The sequence below is a fragment of the Paroedura picta genome, chromosome 4, assembly GCF_049243985.1.
Source record: "Paroedura picta isolate Pp20150507F chromosome 4, Ppicta_v3.0, whole genome shotgun sequence".
NCBI classification, from domain to species: domain Eukaryota; kingdom Metazoa; phylum Chordata; class Lepidosauria; order Squamata; family Gekkonidae; genus Paroedura; species Paroedura picta.
Genome location: NC_135372.1, coordinates 136,900,829 through 136,915,122, shown reverse-complemented (window position 1 = coordinate 136,915,122; position 14,294 = coordinate 136,900,829). Strand labels below are relative to the sequence as shown.

At 46.9% G+C, this 14,294-nt stretch overlaps 1 protein-coding gene across 3 annotated transcripts in view; it reads left to right on the top strand.

The window, feature by feature from the left end:
- Positions 1-14,294, top strand: part of TAF4 (TATA-box binding protein associated factor 4) — a 107,256-nt gene that overhangs the window by 53,793 nt on the left and 39,169 nt on the right. For 2 of the 3 annotated variants that reach the window (XM_077335770.1, XM_077335768.1), the window contains exon 3: positions 12,855-13,033. In XM_077335770.1, the coding sequence (XP_077191885.1) occupies positions 12,855-13,033 (179 nt within the window). The remainder of the gene's footprint in view (positions 1-12,854; positions 13,034-14,294) is intronic. The other variant, XM_077335769.1, reaches the window with a different exon arrangement.

Below are 14,294 nucleotides of genomic sequence, written 5' to 3'. Positions count from 1 at the left end.
ATAGCCATCTGATGGAGATGCTGATTTTGCAAAGGTTCAAGCGGGCGGCAGGTAACAGTGGATGAGCGAGAGGGTTGTGAGTGTCCTGCATAGTGCAGGGGGTTGGACTAGATGACCCATGAGATCCCTTCCAACTCTATGATTCTATGATTCTATTTTTAAAGAAGATCCTTGCAGACATGCTCTGGACAGCTACCTCTGTGGCAACTTACCAAATTTGAAGAATATTTGCCTTTTGGAGGGGGTGCTGAAGTACTTCCAAGAAACTTCTTCCTACCTAATTTATCACTGGAGCAGGGAGCAGGGCCTGAAAAGCGCAAAAATGCAACCCTTTTTCTTGGACAACGAGAGGTTGTTAACATTCTTCAGATTGGAGCTTCCTGTCAATAAGTGTCAAGTCCCCATGGCTGGGCAGAGAACCCTCTTAAAACACAATCATTACTTCTTGTTGTGCGATATGTGGAAGTCGAGTCAAGCAAGAGAAGAACAAACGTTCTTTCTAATGACATGTATCTGCATCTCGTCTTGCTTTCAGACCTCACAAACAAATTTAACAAATGCCAGTTGGTTTGTGAGTTTCCATGTTGAGATTAAAGACTTCCTGGATTGAAAGAAAACCGCTGCTTGGTGTGACATCCTTACTGGGACACTGATGGGAATTTGCGGTTTGTTTCTCTCCTACAAACTGAGCTGCTGAACTGTAGCTCAAATCAGGTAGCCTTCAAACCTCAGCTCTGTGCCCAAGGAAAGTGCTAGGAAAAGGAGCCCATGGACCTGACAATAAACCAGAGTTTGCTTGTTATGTCTGAATACAGTCTTTGTTTTTTTCTTTAGGGCAATAAAGATAAACGGGTTGTACCAAGGGGGTCTATAACAAATGTGAATGTTGAGGGCAGACTTGAGGGAAGTGAGAGACGTGGCATCGATTGTCCATGTTGTCAAGGGCTCATGGGAACTGTAGTACATAAATATCTTAAGAGTCGTGTATTCTATCGCATGTATTTTACAGATCTGCACCTTCATTTCCTAGCATTCAAAGTGGTTTGCACCACTTAGAAGCAGAAAGGAAATGTTAAACCCATTGTTTTCCAGATCTTATTCTGTAGCCTTTCTACGATTATATTAGAGAGGCTAACTCTTTATTTGTGTGCTATTGTGCAGATAGCTGTCTAACAAATATGACACCACTCTATTTATGACTTGGCATCACTGCATGCATCCAGATGGTATAGATTATTGTGTTAATTGCACATCGTTGGGAGAAGTACATTGTCTGGGAACGTCCAAATTATGATATATTTCTCATGTGACCTTTGTGCGCCGTGTGTTGCTAACTCTTGCATTAATTATTTTTTAATTACCGTTTGGATAAATTTCACGTTCACCTAACCAGGGGTGGCCAAACTGGCTCTGCAGATGTTCATGGACTACAATTACCATGAGCCCTTGGGCACGTCCAAGTAGGGGTTCAATGTTGTGCCCATTCACCTGCAGGCACCCACTGCTTTGCATTGCTGGAACTCACTGTTGAATAGACAGGTATAGGATTGTACTGTAACTGAGCTGACAGCTTCTCTGCTGTCCAGCAGATATAATTCAGCTCTTCCCTTGACAATGCAATGCCATCCATAAACGTGCAGATCCAGCTCCCGAATATTGACTCTTGCTGGAATGATTAATATCACTTTCTTTCTGATCAGTACAAGTGATCAGTGTCTGATAAAGTGAATTGCTTAGACATTCAGGGCTGGCATTAACCTGTTTGTTTTTTGCCCACCCTGAATTTAATATACTCACTGAAGGTTATGTTAAGTGGACAGCCCCCCATCTCATATGAGAACACTACGAAAGGCAAGAGTAGATGCTTCATTTTAAAGTGTCTTAAATGTATTCAATTTTAAATTTAAATTTTGTATATATTTTTTACAATTTGTGTATTTCGTTGACACTGTAATCTGCCCTGAGTCTTATTGAGAAAGGGCGGAATAAAAGTCGAAACACCAACCAACCAAGAAATAAATAGTCTTGGATTGACAGAATAGGAGATGAAGTTGCTGTCTCAGAGTCAAGTCATTTTGCAGAATCAGAATTCTGCATACAGAAAATGTGGTTCATGTAATGGGTATAAACTAATGTAGAGCTGTTTAGGAGAAAAAGCATTTTATCCCACTTTTCCTCCAAGGATTTGGACATTTTTCTCTCAGTGGCCATGTGAGAAACTCCACTTGCAAGGTGTTAAGCCACCTAAGGCCTGGAGCAATTTCATCAGAGTAGACCAGTCTCATTGGATCTCGGAAGCTGAGCAGGGTCAGCCCTGACTAATACTTGGATGGGAGACCTCCATGGAATACCAGGGTCATGACGCAGAGACAGGAACTGGCAAGCCTAAAAGTCTCTTGCCTTAAAACTCTGCAGAGATCCCATAAGTCAGCTGTGACTTGACAGCACTCTCCACCACCTAGTGGCCTATAGAAATAACTACTTTCCCACAGCTTGAACCAAAGTCCTTCGGATCTTAGTCCAACCTTGACCATTCTGTTGCTGTTGTTAGGTGCCAAGTCGTGTCCAACCCATCACGACCCCACGGACAATGATCCTCCAGGCCTTCCTGTCCTCTACCATTCCCCGGAGTCCATTTAAGTTTGTACCGACTGCTTCAGTGACTCCATCCAACCACCTCATTCTCTGTCGTCCCCTTCTTCTTTTGTCCTCAATCGCTCCCAGCATTAGGCCATTCTACTTCTCTCCTATTGTGGAGGAGGCCAGTGAGCTATAAACATTCTTTTTTTAACATGAAGAATTGGCTTTTCACTACCTGAAGGAGTCTCAAAGCGGCTTCCAATCGCTTTCCCTTCCTCTCCCCACAACAGACCTCCTGTGAGGGAGGTGAGGCTAAAAGAGCTCTGACAGGTCTGCTCTATGAGAACAGCTTCTAACAGGGCTGTGACAGGCCCAAGGTCACCCATTTGGCTGTACGTGGAGGGGCGGGGAATCAACCCCCGTTTGCTGGATTAGAAGCTGCCGCTCTTAACCACTACACCCCACTGGTTTCATTCTTCTGCTTCTGACATTTCATCAAGCCTACGTACTTTCAAGACTTAACCTCACAGCCATTGAGAGCTAGAAGCTTGCTTAAGCCAAATGAGAGAGCTTTCATGCTAAATTCTAGACCTGGTCCCAGTTGTGCATGCTTATTGTTTACATCATTTCCCCCCTCAAGATAGAAAACAGTTCAGTCAGACATCACGAGACAACCAATAACAGTGGAGTAAGACTTAGAGAAGATATTAAACAGTGCAAATATGTTCTCCAGAGAGCTCTTAGGTCTAGCAACCCCAATCAGTTAAGGGTCCCTAGCCTAGAGAAATCCGCCTGGCCTCCATTAGAGCCAGGGCCTTTTCAGTTCTGGCTCCTGCCTGGTGGATTGAGCTCCTGGGAGAGATCAGGGTCCTGCTGGAGCTTGTTGAGTTCCGCAGAGCTTGTAAGACTTCTCTTCCTCCAGGCCTGTGGTTGAGGCCAGCCAGCCAGGAGATTCTGATAACATCAAGATCAAAATGCTGAACCTCCCTCCCTTTGTCGCCTCCCCTTCTTTCCCCCAGCTTGCTCCCAGAAATCATTTTATTCCCCTCAGAAATTCATATTGGTGCTAGCATCAGTTAGCTGTGATTTCATTGTCTATAAATTGTTTTTGTGTATTTTGATCTGTTTTACTATTTTATCTCATTAGTTGTGCACTGCCCTGAGATGTCAACATCCAACAGGGGCAGCATAAAAATCAATCAATCAATCAGTCAATCAATCATCTAAGTAAGACATGGGAGTGGATAACAGGGTTCAAGAGAGTGCAGTGCAAGCCAAGGTATGCCCAATTGGCCACAATCCTGTTCCCTTACACTGCCTTTCTGACCCCTTTATTAAAAAGTCCTTCCTGCACACTGTTGTTTTGCAGACCCCGTGGAAGGATAGAGGTGTGGTAGGAAGCCCTCCTGACCTCCCCAGACATGGTTAACAGTGCAAGGCATTGAAGCTATAAAATGTTTTAAAGGCTTCTTTTAAAAACTGGGAGGTCTGCCCCAGTGGACTGAGCTGGCAAAAGAAACAAAAGTCCATAATTCAGCATGCAGAAAGAGAATTTGAGGAGCAGGTTGCTAAAATCGTCAAGGCAAACAATCAACATTTCAGAAAACCACGCTGAGAGCAGCGGGGCTTTTGGAGAACCAAGCAATAAAGAGATTACTGGAGCTCAGTGAATTTCTTTGCTTCTCGGCAGTGTGGAAAGTGGGGGGCATGAACCCATGCTACAGCCACTGTTTTCAGGGAAGTTGTCTGAAGAACTGAGTCAAATCCAGGTGGGAAGATATAAAGTTCTGGTCTGATTAGGAACATTGAAAACCACTGCAGGTCATGATGACGTATACCTGAGAGCTCTTTGGGGACTCGGATGTTGAGATTTTGACCTCTTTTTCTGTCTGTCTGTCTATGTGTGCATGTATATGTGAACACATACACATATATAAGTCTGTCTGTCTGTCTGTCTGTCTATCCATCTATCCATCCATCCACCCATCCACCCACCCACCCACCTACCTAATCATCTACCTACCTACCATCTACCTACCTACTTACCTAATCTATCCTATCTAATCTCTTATGAATTAGCTGCTGTGCCCCAAAACTGGAGAGGAGTAAATAGTCCACTGATCTTTCAAAAAGTGGTCCAGTGAGGAACCAGGAAATTACTGGCCAGTTAGCCTACTATCTGTCCTAGTGTAGCTGGAGAGGTGGTCCTGCAGAATTGTTACCAAGGTTATCAAGGGCTTTGTAGAAGATAATCAATACCTTAAAACTGAGCCTGGTAACTTCTATAACTTATCCATGTTGAGAAAGGCTGAATTTTGCGCACATTTGTAGTCTTCCTTTATTACTTTGCTGACTTGAAATCCCTCATTCAGGATAGCTAAGCTGTACCATGGGAAACGCAACTCACTTTTCTTGCTGCACGTTGTGGTTCAAAAACTGCTCTCTTTCAAATCTCTGTTTGACGATCCATGCTTTGGTGAGTGTGCTGGCAAACGAAGCCACGACATTCTCAGTTCTGTCCCATGTACGTGAAAAGGAAGTTAGGAAGGAGAGGGTGAGGGCTTACATGCAGAAATCATTTCGGTGAACTCTTCACATTACGGAAAGCACTCAAGAAATATACTTCTTCCTACTCTTCTTGGGGCCATTTGTTCCAGAGAACAAAATACATGACACTGCTTGAAAAGATTTCAGGGATTGCAGATAGTGAAACAGATGCCTATCTGGGAATGACAAATTGGCTGTCTGAAGTCTTGTGTCATGCTATTACAAAAAAAAGAAAAGAAAAGCTTACTCCGCATCCATATGCATCCCAGTTTTATTGGTGTATTCCCTCACTCCTGGGTTTGGCGTTTCCCTAAGTATATCTGACTACTGATACCAAACATCGGAATCCCTGAGAATTCACACCCAAACCCACAGGGGGAGGAGGGAAATGGAAAGTTAGATTTCAGAAAGCGTGTAGGTAAAAAGAAAGTGAAAAATCTTTTTGACTGTTATTTCCCCACATAATCACTTTTCACGTCCAGTTCCTTACCTAGGTGCTTCGTTTCAGACTAAGCGCGTACGAACACAAAAGCTTACACCTTAAATAAAACTTGGCTGGTCTCAAAGATGCTACACTGGTCTTAAACTTAGTTCTGTACCCAGTGTGTCCCCTCTTCTCCTTCCCATTTTCTGGGCTCCATTGGACCCGGTCTCCTGGACGTGCCATTCGTAAGCCATTAAACTATCGAGCATATTTGACTTATTCAGACCACGGAGCTTCTTTCCTGTCAAAACTTGCTTTCTTCCCCCGTGCCCAGTTGCATTTAAAGGCTGTGGAAGACTTGTTCACTTTGGGTTTTTTTTCAGTGGCTGCAGAGAAAGGCAACTTTATTTGTTTGTTTGAAGTTTCACGTAGTGATCTTCCATAGATTCTGCCGTGCGATAGTCCTGGTCGTGCAGTTTCTAGCTTCGCTCACTCAGGGTAGAAGAGGCCAATGGATATATAAGAATATAAGGAGCCGTCTGATACTGAATTTAACCTCGTGGTCTGTCCAGCTCAGGACAGTCAGCCTGGCAACAGAATTGTAGCTTTCCAGGTACTTTCCAGAGCCAGTTTGGTGTAGTGGTTAGGAGTGCAGACTTCTGATCTGGCATGCCGGGTTCGATTCTGCACTCCCCCACATGCAACCAGCTGGGTGACCTTGGGCTCGCCACGGCACTGATAAAACTGTTCTGACCGAGCAGTGATATCAGCACTCTCTCAGCCTCACCCACCCCACAGGGTGTCTGTTGTGGGGAGAGGAATGGGAAGGCGACTGTAATCCGCTTTGAGCCTCCTTCGGGTAGGGAAAGGTGGCATATAAGAACCAATTCTTCTTCTTCTTCTTCTTCTTCTTCTTCTTCTTCTTCTTCTTCTTCTTCTTCTTCTTCTTCTTCTTCTTCTTCTTCTTCTTCTTCTTCTTCTTCTTCTTCTTCTTCTTCTTCTTCTTCTTCTTCTTCTTCTTCTTCTTCTTCTTCTTCTTCTTCTTCTTCTTCTTCTTCTTCTTCTTCTTCTTCTTCTTCTTCTTCTTCTTCTTCTTCTTCTTCTTCTTCTTCTTCTTCTTCTTCTTCTTCTTCTTCTTCTTCTTCTTCTTCTTCTTCTTCGTAAAAGCCCTCTATTTGGTGTTGGAGAACTTTGTGTTGAAGCTGGGATTGCCAGCCTCCCGGTGAGAACTGGGGATCCCCCGGAATTGCAGTTCATCTCCAGACTACGGAGATTCGTTCCCATGAAGAAAATGGATGATGGAGTGTGGACTCCACAACATTGCACCCCACTGAGGTCACTGTCCTCCCCGGGCTCCATCCCCAGATCTCAAGGAGTTACCCAGCCTGGATATGGTAACCCTACCACCCCTCACCTGTGGCCTCGAGGGGAGGGGGACAGGGCACTCTGACAACCTCAGTTGAAGGCTAGAAACCTGATACAGCAGTTAAGTAAAATGGAGAAGCTGGCGATGCTTTTCAAAGGGTCAGCAGAGATCCTCAGGTCAAAATCTTTTGCCAGAGAACTGCATAGTGCAGAGGGTTGGACTAGATGGCCCATGAGGTCCCTTCCAACTCTATGATTCTATGAGTCTGTGAATTCTATGATAATCTTAACTGGTGTCTTGCATGAAGTCTGATCTGAGCCAGAGTTCCCTGCACAACCATGGAAGTTTCAGAAGCCTTAACTTAGTACTGAATTTTGTGAATGCCAGAACTGACCCTCTTTGCCTAAGACTGTGTTTCCAGTGCTAGGGAGCTGCCCAGCTTTCGTTGCATCCTTTCTCCCTATTTTCATTCCTAGTGGGAGGTTTTTCCTAGTGGGATGCTTTTTTCCTAGTGGGATGCTTTTCAAAGGGTCAGCAGAGATCCTCAGGTCAAAATCTTTTGCCAGAGAACTGCATAGTGCAGAGGGTTGGACTGGATGACCCATGAGGTCCCTTCCAACTCCATGATTCTATGCACCCATTTGTGTCGGTGTGCTGCCAACCACGCGCACAATCCGGGGTCCAGTTCCACGTGAGCTGCCTCCCTTGACGTTGATGCACAGAGCATGCGATGAACTAGTCCTCCCTCTTGTAAACATCACAACCAACAGATGCGAAAATGCACCTGCAAGCTTCACCGTGTCCCAGCTGTGTCCGTAAACAATTTAGGCCGAGCTCTGTGCATTTGGTTTTTAAACCCGCCCCCCCCCCCCGCCGCTGTTCTTGCATTGGGTTAAGAATGGAGATACGTGTGGCTGAACAGGGACCGTCTGCCTTATTTGCCTCGATTTTATTCTCCTTCTGGGATGCCCTTCGGCGCAGCGCCGTCTGCTACAGACGCACTGGGGGCCGGTTATGGTTTTTAGAACCACTTTTGCAACTGAATTTGTTATGGGAAATTAATTTAGAAAGTTAGACTGTTTGTGCTTCCGTTTCTGATGGAACCTGGGCTTAATTGGTTGGTGGCTTTTAAGGCCTAAATCTAATAGAGATCTTGTTTAATAGCAGAGTCCGTCCCCCCCTCCCTATTTATTTATTCTGAGAAGCAAATGGCATGAGGAAAGTCAGATGCTCATTCAAAATAATTAACTCGGTGTTATTAGGAGAGCCATTACAGTGCAATGATTAGAATGTTAAGGGTTCTATCTATCTATCTATCTATCTATCTATCTATCTATCTATCTATCTATCTATCTATCTATCTATCTATCTATCTATCTATCTATCTATCTATCTATCTATCTATCTATCTATCTATCTATCTATCTATCTATCATCTACCTCCCACCCTCCCTCCCTCCTTGAGGGCTCAGGGCGGTTTACAGGGAATAAGATACAGGTAATATATGGTAACAGGTGATAACAGTAATAACATTATAACAACAATAACAACATGATCATAACAATAACATTAGAAAATGGAATTGCAAGAGCCTCAGCTCAACTCTTACTGGGACCCAGTGGGTAAGGCCGATTAGTGTCAGTCGTAGTAGGAGGGGGGGGGGCGGCGATTGGAAGGGGGGGTTTGGGTCGACCTCAACCAAGGGACCAAGCCCTATGAAGATCGGTTGAGGGACTTGGGAATGTTCAGCCTGGAGAAAAGGAGGCTGAGAGGGGACATGATAGCCCTCTTTAAGTATTTGAAAGGTTGTCACTTGGAGGAGGGCAGGATGCTGTTTCTGTTGGCTGCAGAGGAGAGGACACGCAGTAATGGGTTTAAACTTCAAGTACAACGATATAGGCTAGATATCAGGAAAATATTTTTCACAGTCAGAGTAGTTCAGCAGTGGAATAGGCTGCCTAAGGAGGTGGTGAGCTCCCCCCCCCCCACTGGCAGTCTTCAAGCAAAGGTTGGATACACACTTTTCTTGGATGCTTTAGGATGCTTAGGGCTGATCCTGCGTTGAGCAGGGGGTTGGACTAGATGGCCTGTATGGCCCCTTCCAACTCTATGATTCTATGATTCTATGAAATGCCTGGTGGAGGAGCTCCCTTTTGCAGGCCCTGCAGAACTGTTTAGGTTCTGTCAGGGCCCTGATCTCCTCTGGGAGCTTGTTCCACCTGGGCCCATTATGCACGGCCGCCGAAACGGCGATTTCGGGTCACGTGGAAAACGCGGAGGGGGAAGACGCGACGCATACCGGTTATGCACGGGGTGGGGCGCGACGGCGGCAAAACCCAGAGTAACCGATTATGCACGCGCCGATCCGGGCGCCGCTTCTGGTTGCGCCCCGCTCACCCGGAAGCTGTGCTTTCTTCCGCGTTTCACTGACGCGGCTTTTTCGGCGGCATGCACCGAAGCTGCAGCCGGTTGCAGCCGGCTCCGTGCGTTATCCGTGATTTTAGTCGCCGCCATTCCACCCCGAATGTGCGCTAAAACCCCCGTGCATAATGGGTCATGGTGGGGCCAGAATGGAGAAAGCTCTGGCCCTGGTTGAGGTCAAGCGGGCTTCCTTGGGGCCAGGGACCACCAGGAGGTTGGAAGTAGTAGAGCGCAAGGAGTGTAGGTGGAGAGGTGGTCCTGGTTTGGCCAGGAAAATCTGGGTTCAGCTCCCCAGAGCCTCCTGTATGACTTTTGAGCTATTCATCAAATTGATCTACCTGAAAAGGTTGTTGGAAGGATAAAACGGGATTGCCCTCATCTACGCTTGGCTTTTTCACATGAATTCCAGTATAAATTGAGCAAAAGTGTGGGGGAACCCATTATTCGCAGTGTGTCTACCATGGGAAGCTGTGACCCTTCAAGTCCTTGTTTGTATCTTGTCATGATGGGCCCTGTTGAATAGATTTATGCAGTGGTTATGTCTGGAATGCTGCACACAACTTGAACGGCTTCCTTTCAAGCAGATCCTTCTGTTTTGTAGAGCCGGATAAAGGACAGCACAGCCAAAATGACCCAAAGGATTGGATTACCTTTCCTCTGAGAAAAACCTGAAGAGGTTGGGTGGGCATGCTTTTTTTTAAGGGGGATAAAGAATTAAGAGGATAGATGTAATAGAGGGTTTATGAAATTATGCATGGTGTGGAGACATTGAATAGAGCGAATGTTTTCTCCCTTTCTCAAAATATCAGACCTCCCAGCACCCAGTGAGACCGACAAGCAGTGGACTCAGGGCAGACAAAAAGAAGGACTGTATTGCTCACTGTGTAATTAATCTGTGGAACTCATTGCCCCAGGGCATAATGATGGCTGCTGGCTTTGATGGCTTTAAAAGGGCAATTTCATAGAGGGTGGGCCAGCCGATGCTTGTTAACCATAGTGGCTAAATAAAATCTCAATGTATTAGTGCTGTAACCTGAATGCAAGTCACTGGAGCTGGTTGTGTGTGTGTGTATGTGCTCACACAGGAAGGGGTTGGTTTTTGTGGCTTGTGGGTCTTCTGGTTGGCTGGCCATCATTGGGCTGCTCTCCAGTTTTTCTGTGTTGGGGAGGGACTATCTCTTGAAATAAACGTTTCAGTTTTCTCCCACGCAATAGGCGTTTTCATGTCAGCAAGCAGGGGAAGTGGGTGCTTGTCTCCGGTCACTGCCGTGTCCCCTAGACCAGTGGTCCCCAACCTTTTTATCACTGGGGACCGGTCAATGTTTGACAATTTTACTGAGGCCCGGGGGGGGGGGGGTAGTCTTTTGCCAAGAGACGTTGCCACTGCCGCCTGAGCCCCTGCTCCACTTGCTTTCCCGCCGGTGCCCCTGACTTCCCACCATATGCTGGGGGGACGCTGCCAGCAGCAGCTGTGCAGCGCCATGCCGAGATGGAGCCCCAGCCATGGCGGCTGCTGGAGAGCACCAAAGGTGAGCCAGCGGCAGAGTGGCAGGGCAGCCCCCGAGGCAGCAGCCGGGGAGGAGGACGAGGAGGAGACGAGGACCGGTACCGACTGATCCACGGACTGGTACCGGTCTCCGGACCGGGGGTTGGGGACCACTGCCCTAGATGTCCCCCTCCCCGTGGCATTATTGTAAGAAAGCAGACAACAGGGTAGGGAGGCCCTGCCAGATTCCCCATTTGACACTGCTGCCCCACTGGCCAGTGGAATAACTCCAGAGCAGTAGCTATGCTAGTCCCCTGATATGGATGGGCAGGGTAGCCCAATCTCGTGAGCAGGACCAACCCTGGCTAGTACTTGGATAGGAGACTGCCAAGGAAGTCTGGGGTGGCTATGCAGAGGTAAGCAATGGCAAACTTCCTCTGTTTGTCTCTTACCTTGAAAACCCCATTGGGGGTTGGCTTACGCCAGGTGCGACCTGACAACACTTTCCCTCCCTCAACTATGTTAGTGGACGGTAGCGAAATAAAATCCAAAGGCCAGAGGTACCCTTGGAATCGCCAGCTGCTTAGGACCATACTGCAGCAGCAGTGGGCCTCCTATTAAAAAATATTCCAGTCCCCATTGCAAGAGTCACCTGGCACAGCAGTCCTAGGCACTGCCAACTGGCAGGTTTCAGTTTCTTTTAGCCAGCTGGGATTTGACTGTGCCCTTTTCGATTTGAATAGGTTTTTGCTTTCTCTGGTTACCTTTCTTTGGAAAAATAAAAAGACCTTCAGGCCCTGGCTGGCTGTACGTTTTAGCACACAGCTAAAGCTCACCAGCAAAATGCAAAGGAGAAAGTAGCACTACTCCTTCCCTGCTCCGAGCAAGCCCTTGCATCTTTTGGAACCCATGAAGCTGGGTTCAATTTAGAATCCATCTATCTCTGAGCCTCTATCTCTGAGCAACCTGCTGAAACTGGCAGCAAAAAGTCTTTCATCCTTTACTCCCAGCCTTGCTTCCTTTCCACTGGAGGTGCTGCCATTTGGAACTGGGATCTTCAAAACGTAAACCATGTGTCGTGTCAAGAAACTGCAACCTCTCTCGTACAGAATAAATATTACTGAGTTCATAATTTTCCTAGGGTAGGCTTTCTCAACCAGGGTTTCTGGATGGCCCTGGAAGGGTTTCCTGAATATATTTTTTGAATTTGATAAACATTTATCAGGTGATACAACCATATATGGGGAAGGCACTGGCAAACCACCCCGTATTGATTCTGCCACGAAAATGCAGATACCTTTACCTTTTTACAACCATATACGGTCATATTGGCCCCCAAATGGCCAATGATGGACCTGTAGAGGGTGGGAAAGGGAGGGGCCTCAGGTGGACATTTAGCAGGTGATAAAGCCATATAGGGTCATGTTGACCACAATGGCCAATGATGGACCCGGAGGGGGTGGGAAGAGGAGGGGCCCCAGGTTGGCATTTATGGAGTGATACAGCCATATATGGTCATGTCATCCATAATGACCAATGATGGGCCTGGAGGGGGTGGGAAGGGGAGGGGCCCCAGGTTGGCATTTATCGAGCGATACAACCATATATAGTCATGTCTACCGGCTCCCCCCAATGGCCAATGATGGGCCTGGGAAAGGGAGGGGCCCCAGGTGGGCAGGTCCACAGTTCTGCTTCCCAGCAATATTCTACATGATCGCACCACTTCTGGGGTTTCACAAAGCCTGAAGAATATTTCAGGGGTTTCTCAGTGGTAAAAAAAGTAGAGACAGGTTGTCCTAGAGCAGGGGTAGTCAAACTGCGGCCCTCCAGATGTCCACGGATTGTAGTCCATGGACATCTGGAGGGCCGCAGTTTGACTCCCCCTGTCCTAGAGAGTCATATCAGAATCTCTCTGCTCTGTTTAGATTTTTTTCCCTGTCAGTGAGTGGCTGCACCTGATTACTTCCAACCTAGAGCAGCATTTCCCAGGGCAATCCTGACAAGCGCTTTCTCTTCTTTCTCCTCTCAGGCATGGTCCTTGTACGTAGCGAGAACGGCCAGTTACTCATGATCCCTCAACACACGTTGGCGCAAATGCAGGCGCATGCGCAGTCCCAGCCTCAAGCGACCATGACTCCTCGCCCCGCCACGCCTACCAGCGCTTCTTCGGTCCAGATCTCGACTGTGCAGGTCAGTTCACTGAGAAATGTAAGTAAAATAAAACCTTCCATTTTCTTAAACCAAAAGTGTACGAGCTGGTTGCCGGCAGGGGGGTGGAGCCTTTTAAGAGCCCCTTCCCCATCTTGTGTGTGCTTGCCAAACTTGAGACCAATCCACGGTGACTTTGTCCCGCGGTTCCCTTACCCCTGCCCTCGCCTTCCGGCAGGTGTCCCGAGGCTCCAATGCAAGTGCTACATGGCTTGAGGGGAAAGCAGCAACTGTTCATGCTGTTCTTAATGCATGCGCGTCTGCTGACTGCATTGCTGCTGCAACCGCTATGCCGATGGTGCTCCGAAATCCTACGGCCGTAGATTTTCAGAGCAGCCGTTCGCATTAATGATTCCAACACTGTTTGCAAAGATTCGCTTAGTTTGCATACGTAGTTTTATTTGCACAAGTTTTGAATGCTGCATTCTATTTTTCATTCTCTGAGGGCTTGTAAAAGGTGTGCAAAGTATGTATGTGTGTATGCTTTGTTGGAGGGGCGTACATGTCATTGTTTGTCGGGATTTAACTGGTAACTTTGTTACGAGCCCATCTCAGCTTCTCGCCACTGGAATTCTGACCCTGATTCTTGTGGCAAATAATTTTCATATTTCAACACGGAACCCGGGGGACTGAAAATTCAGCTTTTCTTTCTCTATCTACTCCCTTTCCACGCTTTTCTTTATTTCCTTTCTTTTGAAATGAAAGCAGGTGGCTGTTACAAGACCCACATTTGAGTGTTCAGGTAGTTGTCAAATACCCACCTGTTCCACTCTTAAGAATAATTTCAAAGACAGATCTGAAGCAGGCACAAATCTACTTTGTCCACTGTGAACTAGTTCAGGCGTAGGCAAACTGTGGCCCTCCAGATGTCCATGGACTACGATTCCCATGAGCCCCTGCCAGCTGGCAGGGGCTCATGGGAATCGTAGTCCATGGACATCTAGAGGGCCACAGTTTGCCTACCCCTGAACTAGGCCATTAGAACGGCAGAACTTCTGAAAGGGGGGGGGGGAAGAAGGATGCAAAACCAGTCCTTTCCCCCCTCTGACCACTTTTCATTGAGAATTGTCCCTCCCCAAGATATTTTCTCATCCGTGGGGAATGAAACAGACTACTCTTCCCTCAGCAAGTAAAAAAAAAAACAGTAGCCGAATAGTAGTTTTGAAATGAAACCCAGCAGTAGGAAAAGGGGGATGTCCATTTTAGAGAAAGCAGCTATTGGTTGACAGTTATGCATGTATCCATGGTCCTGAACGACGGG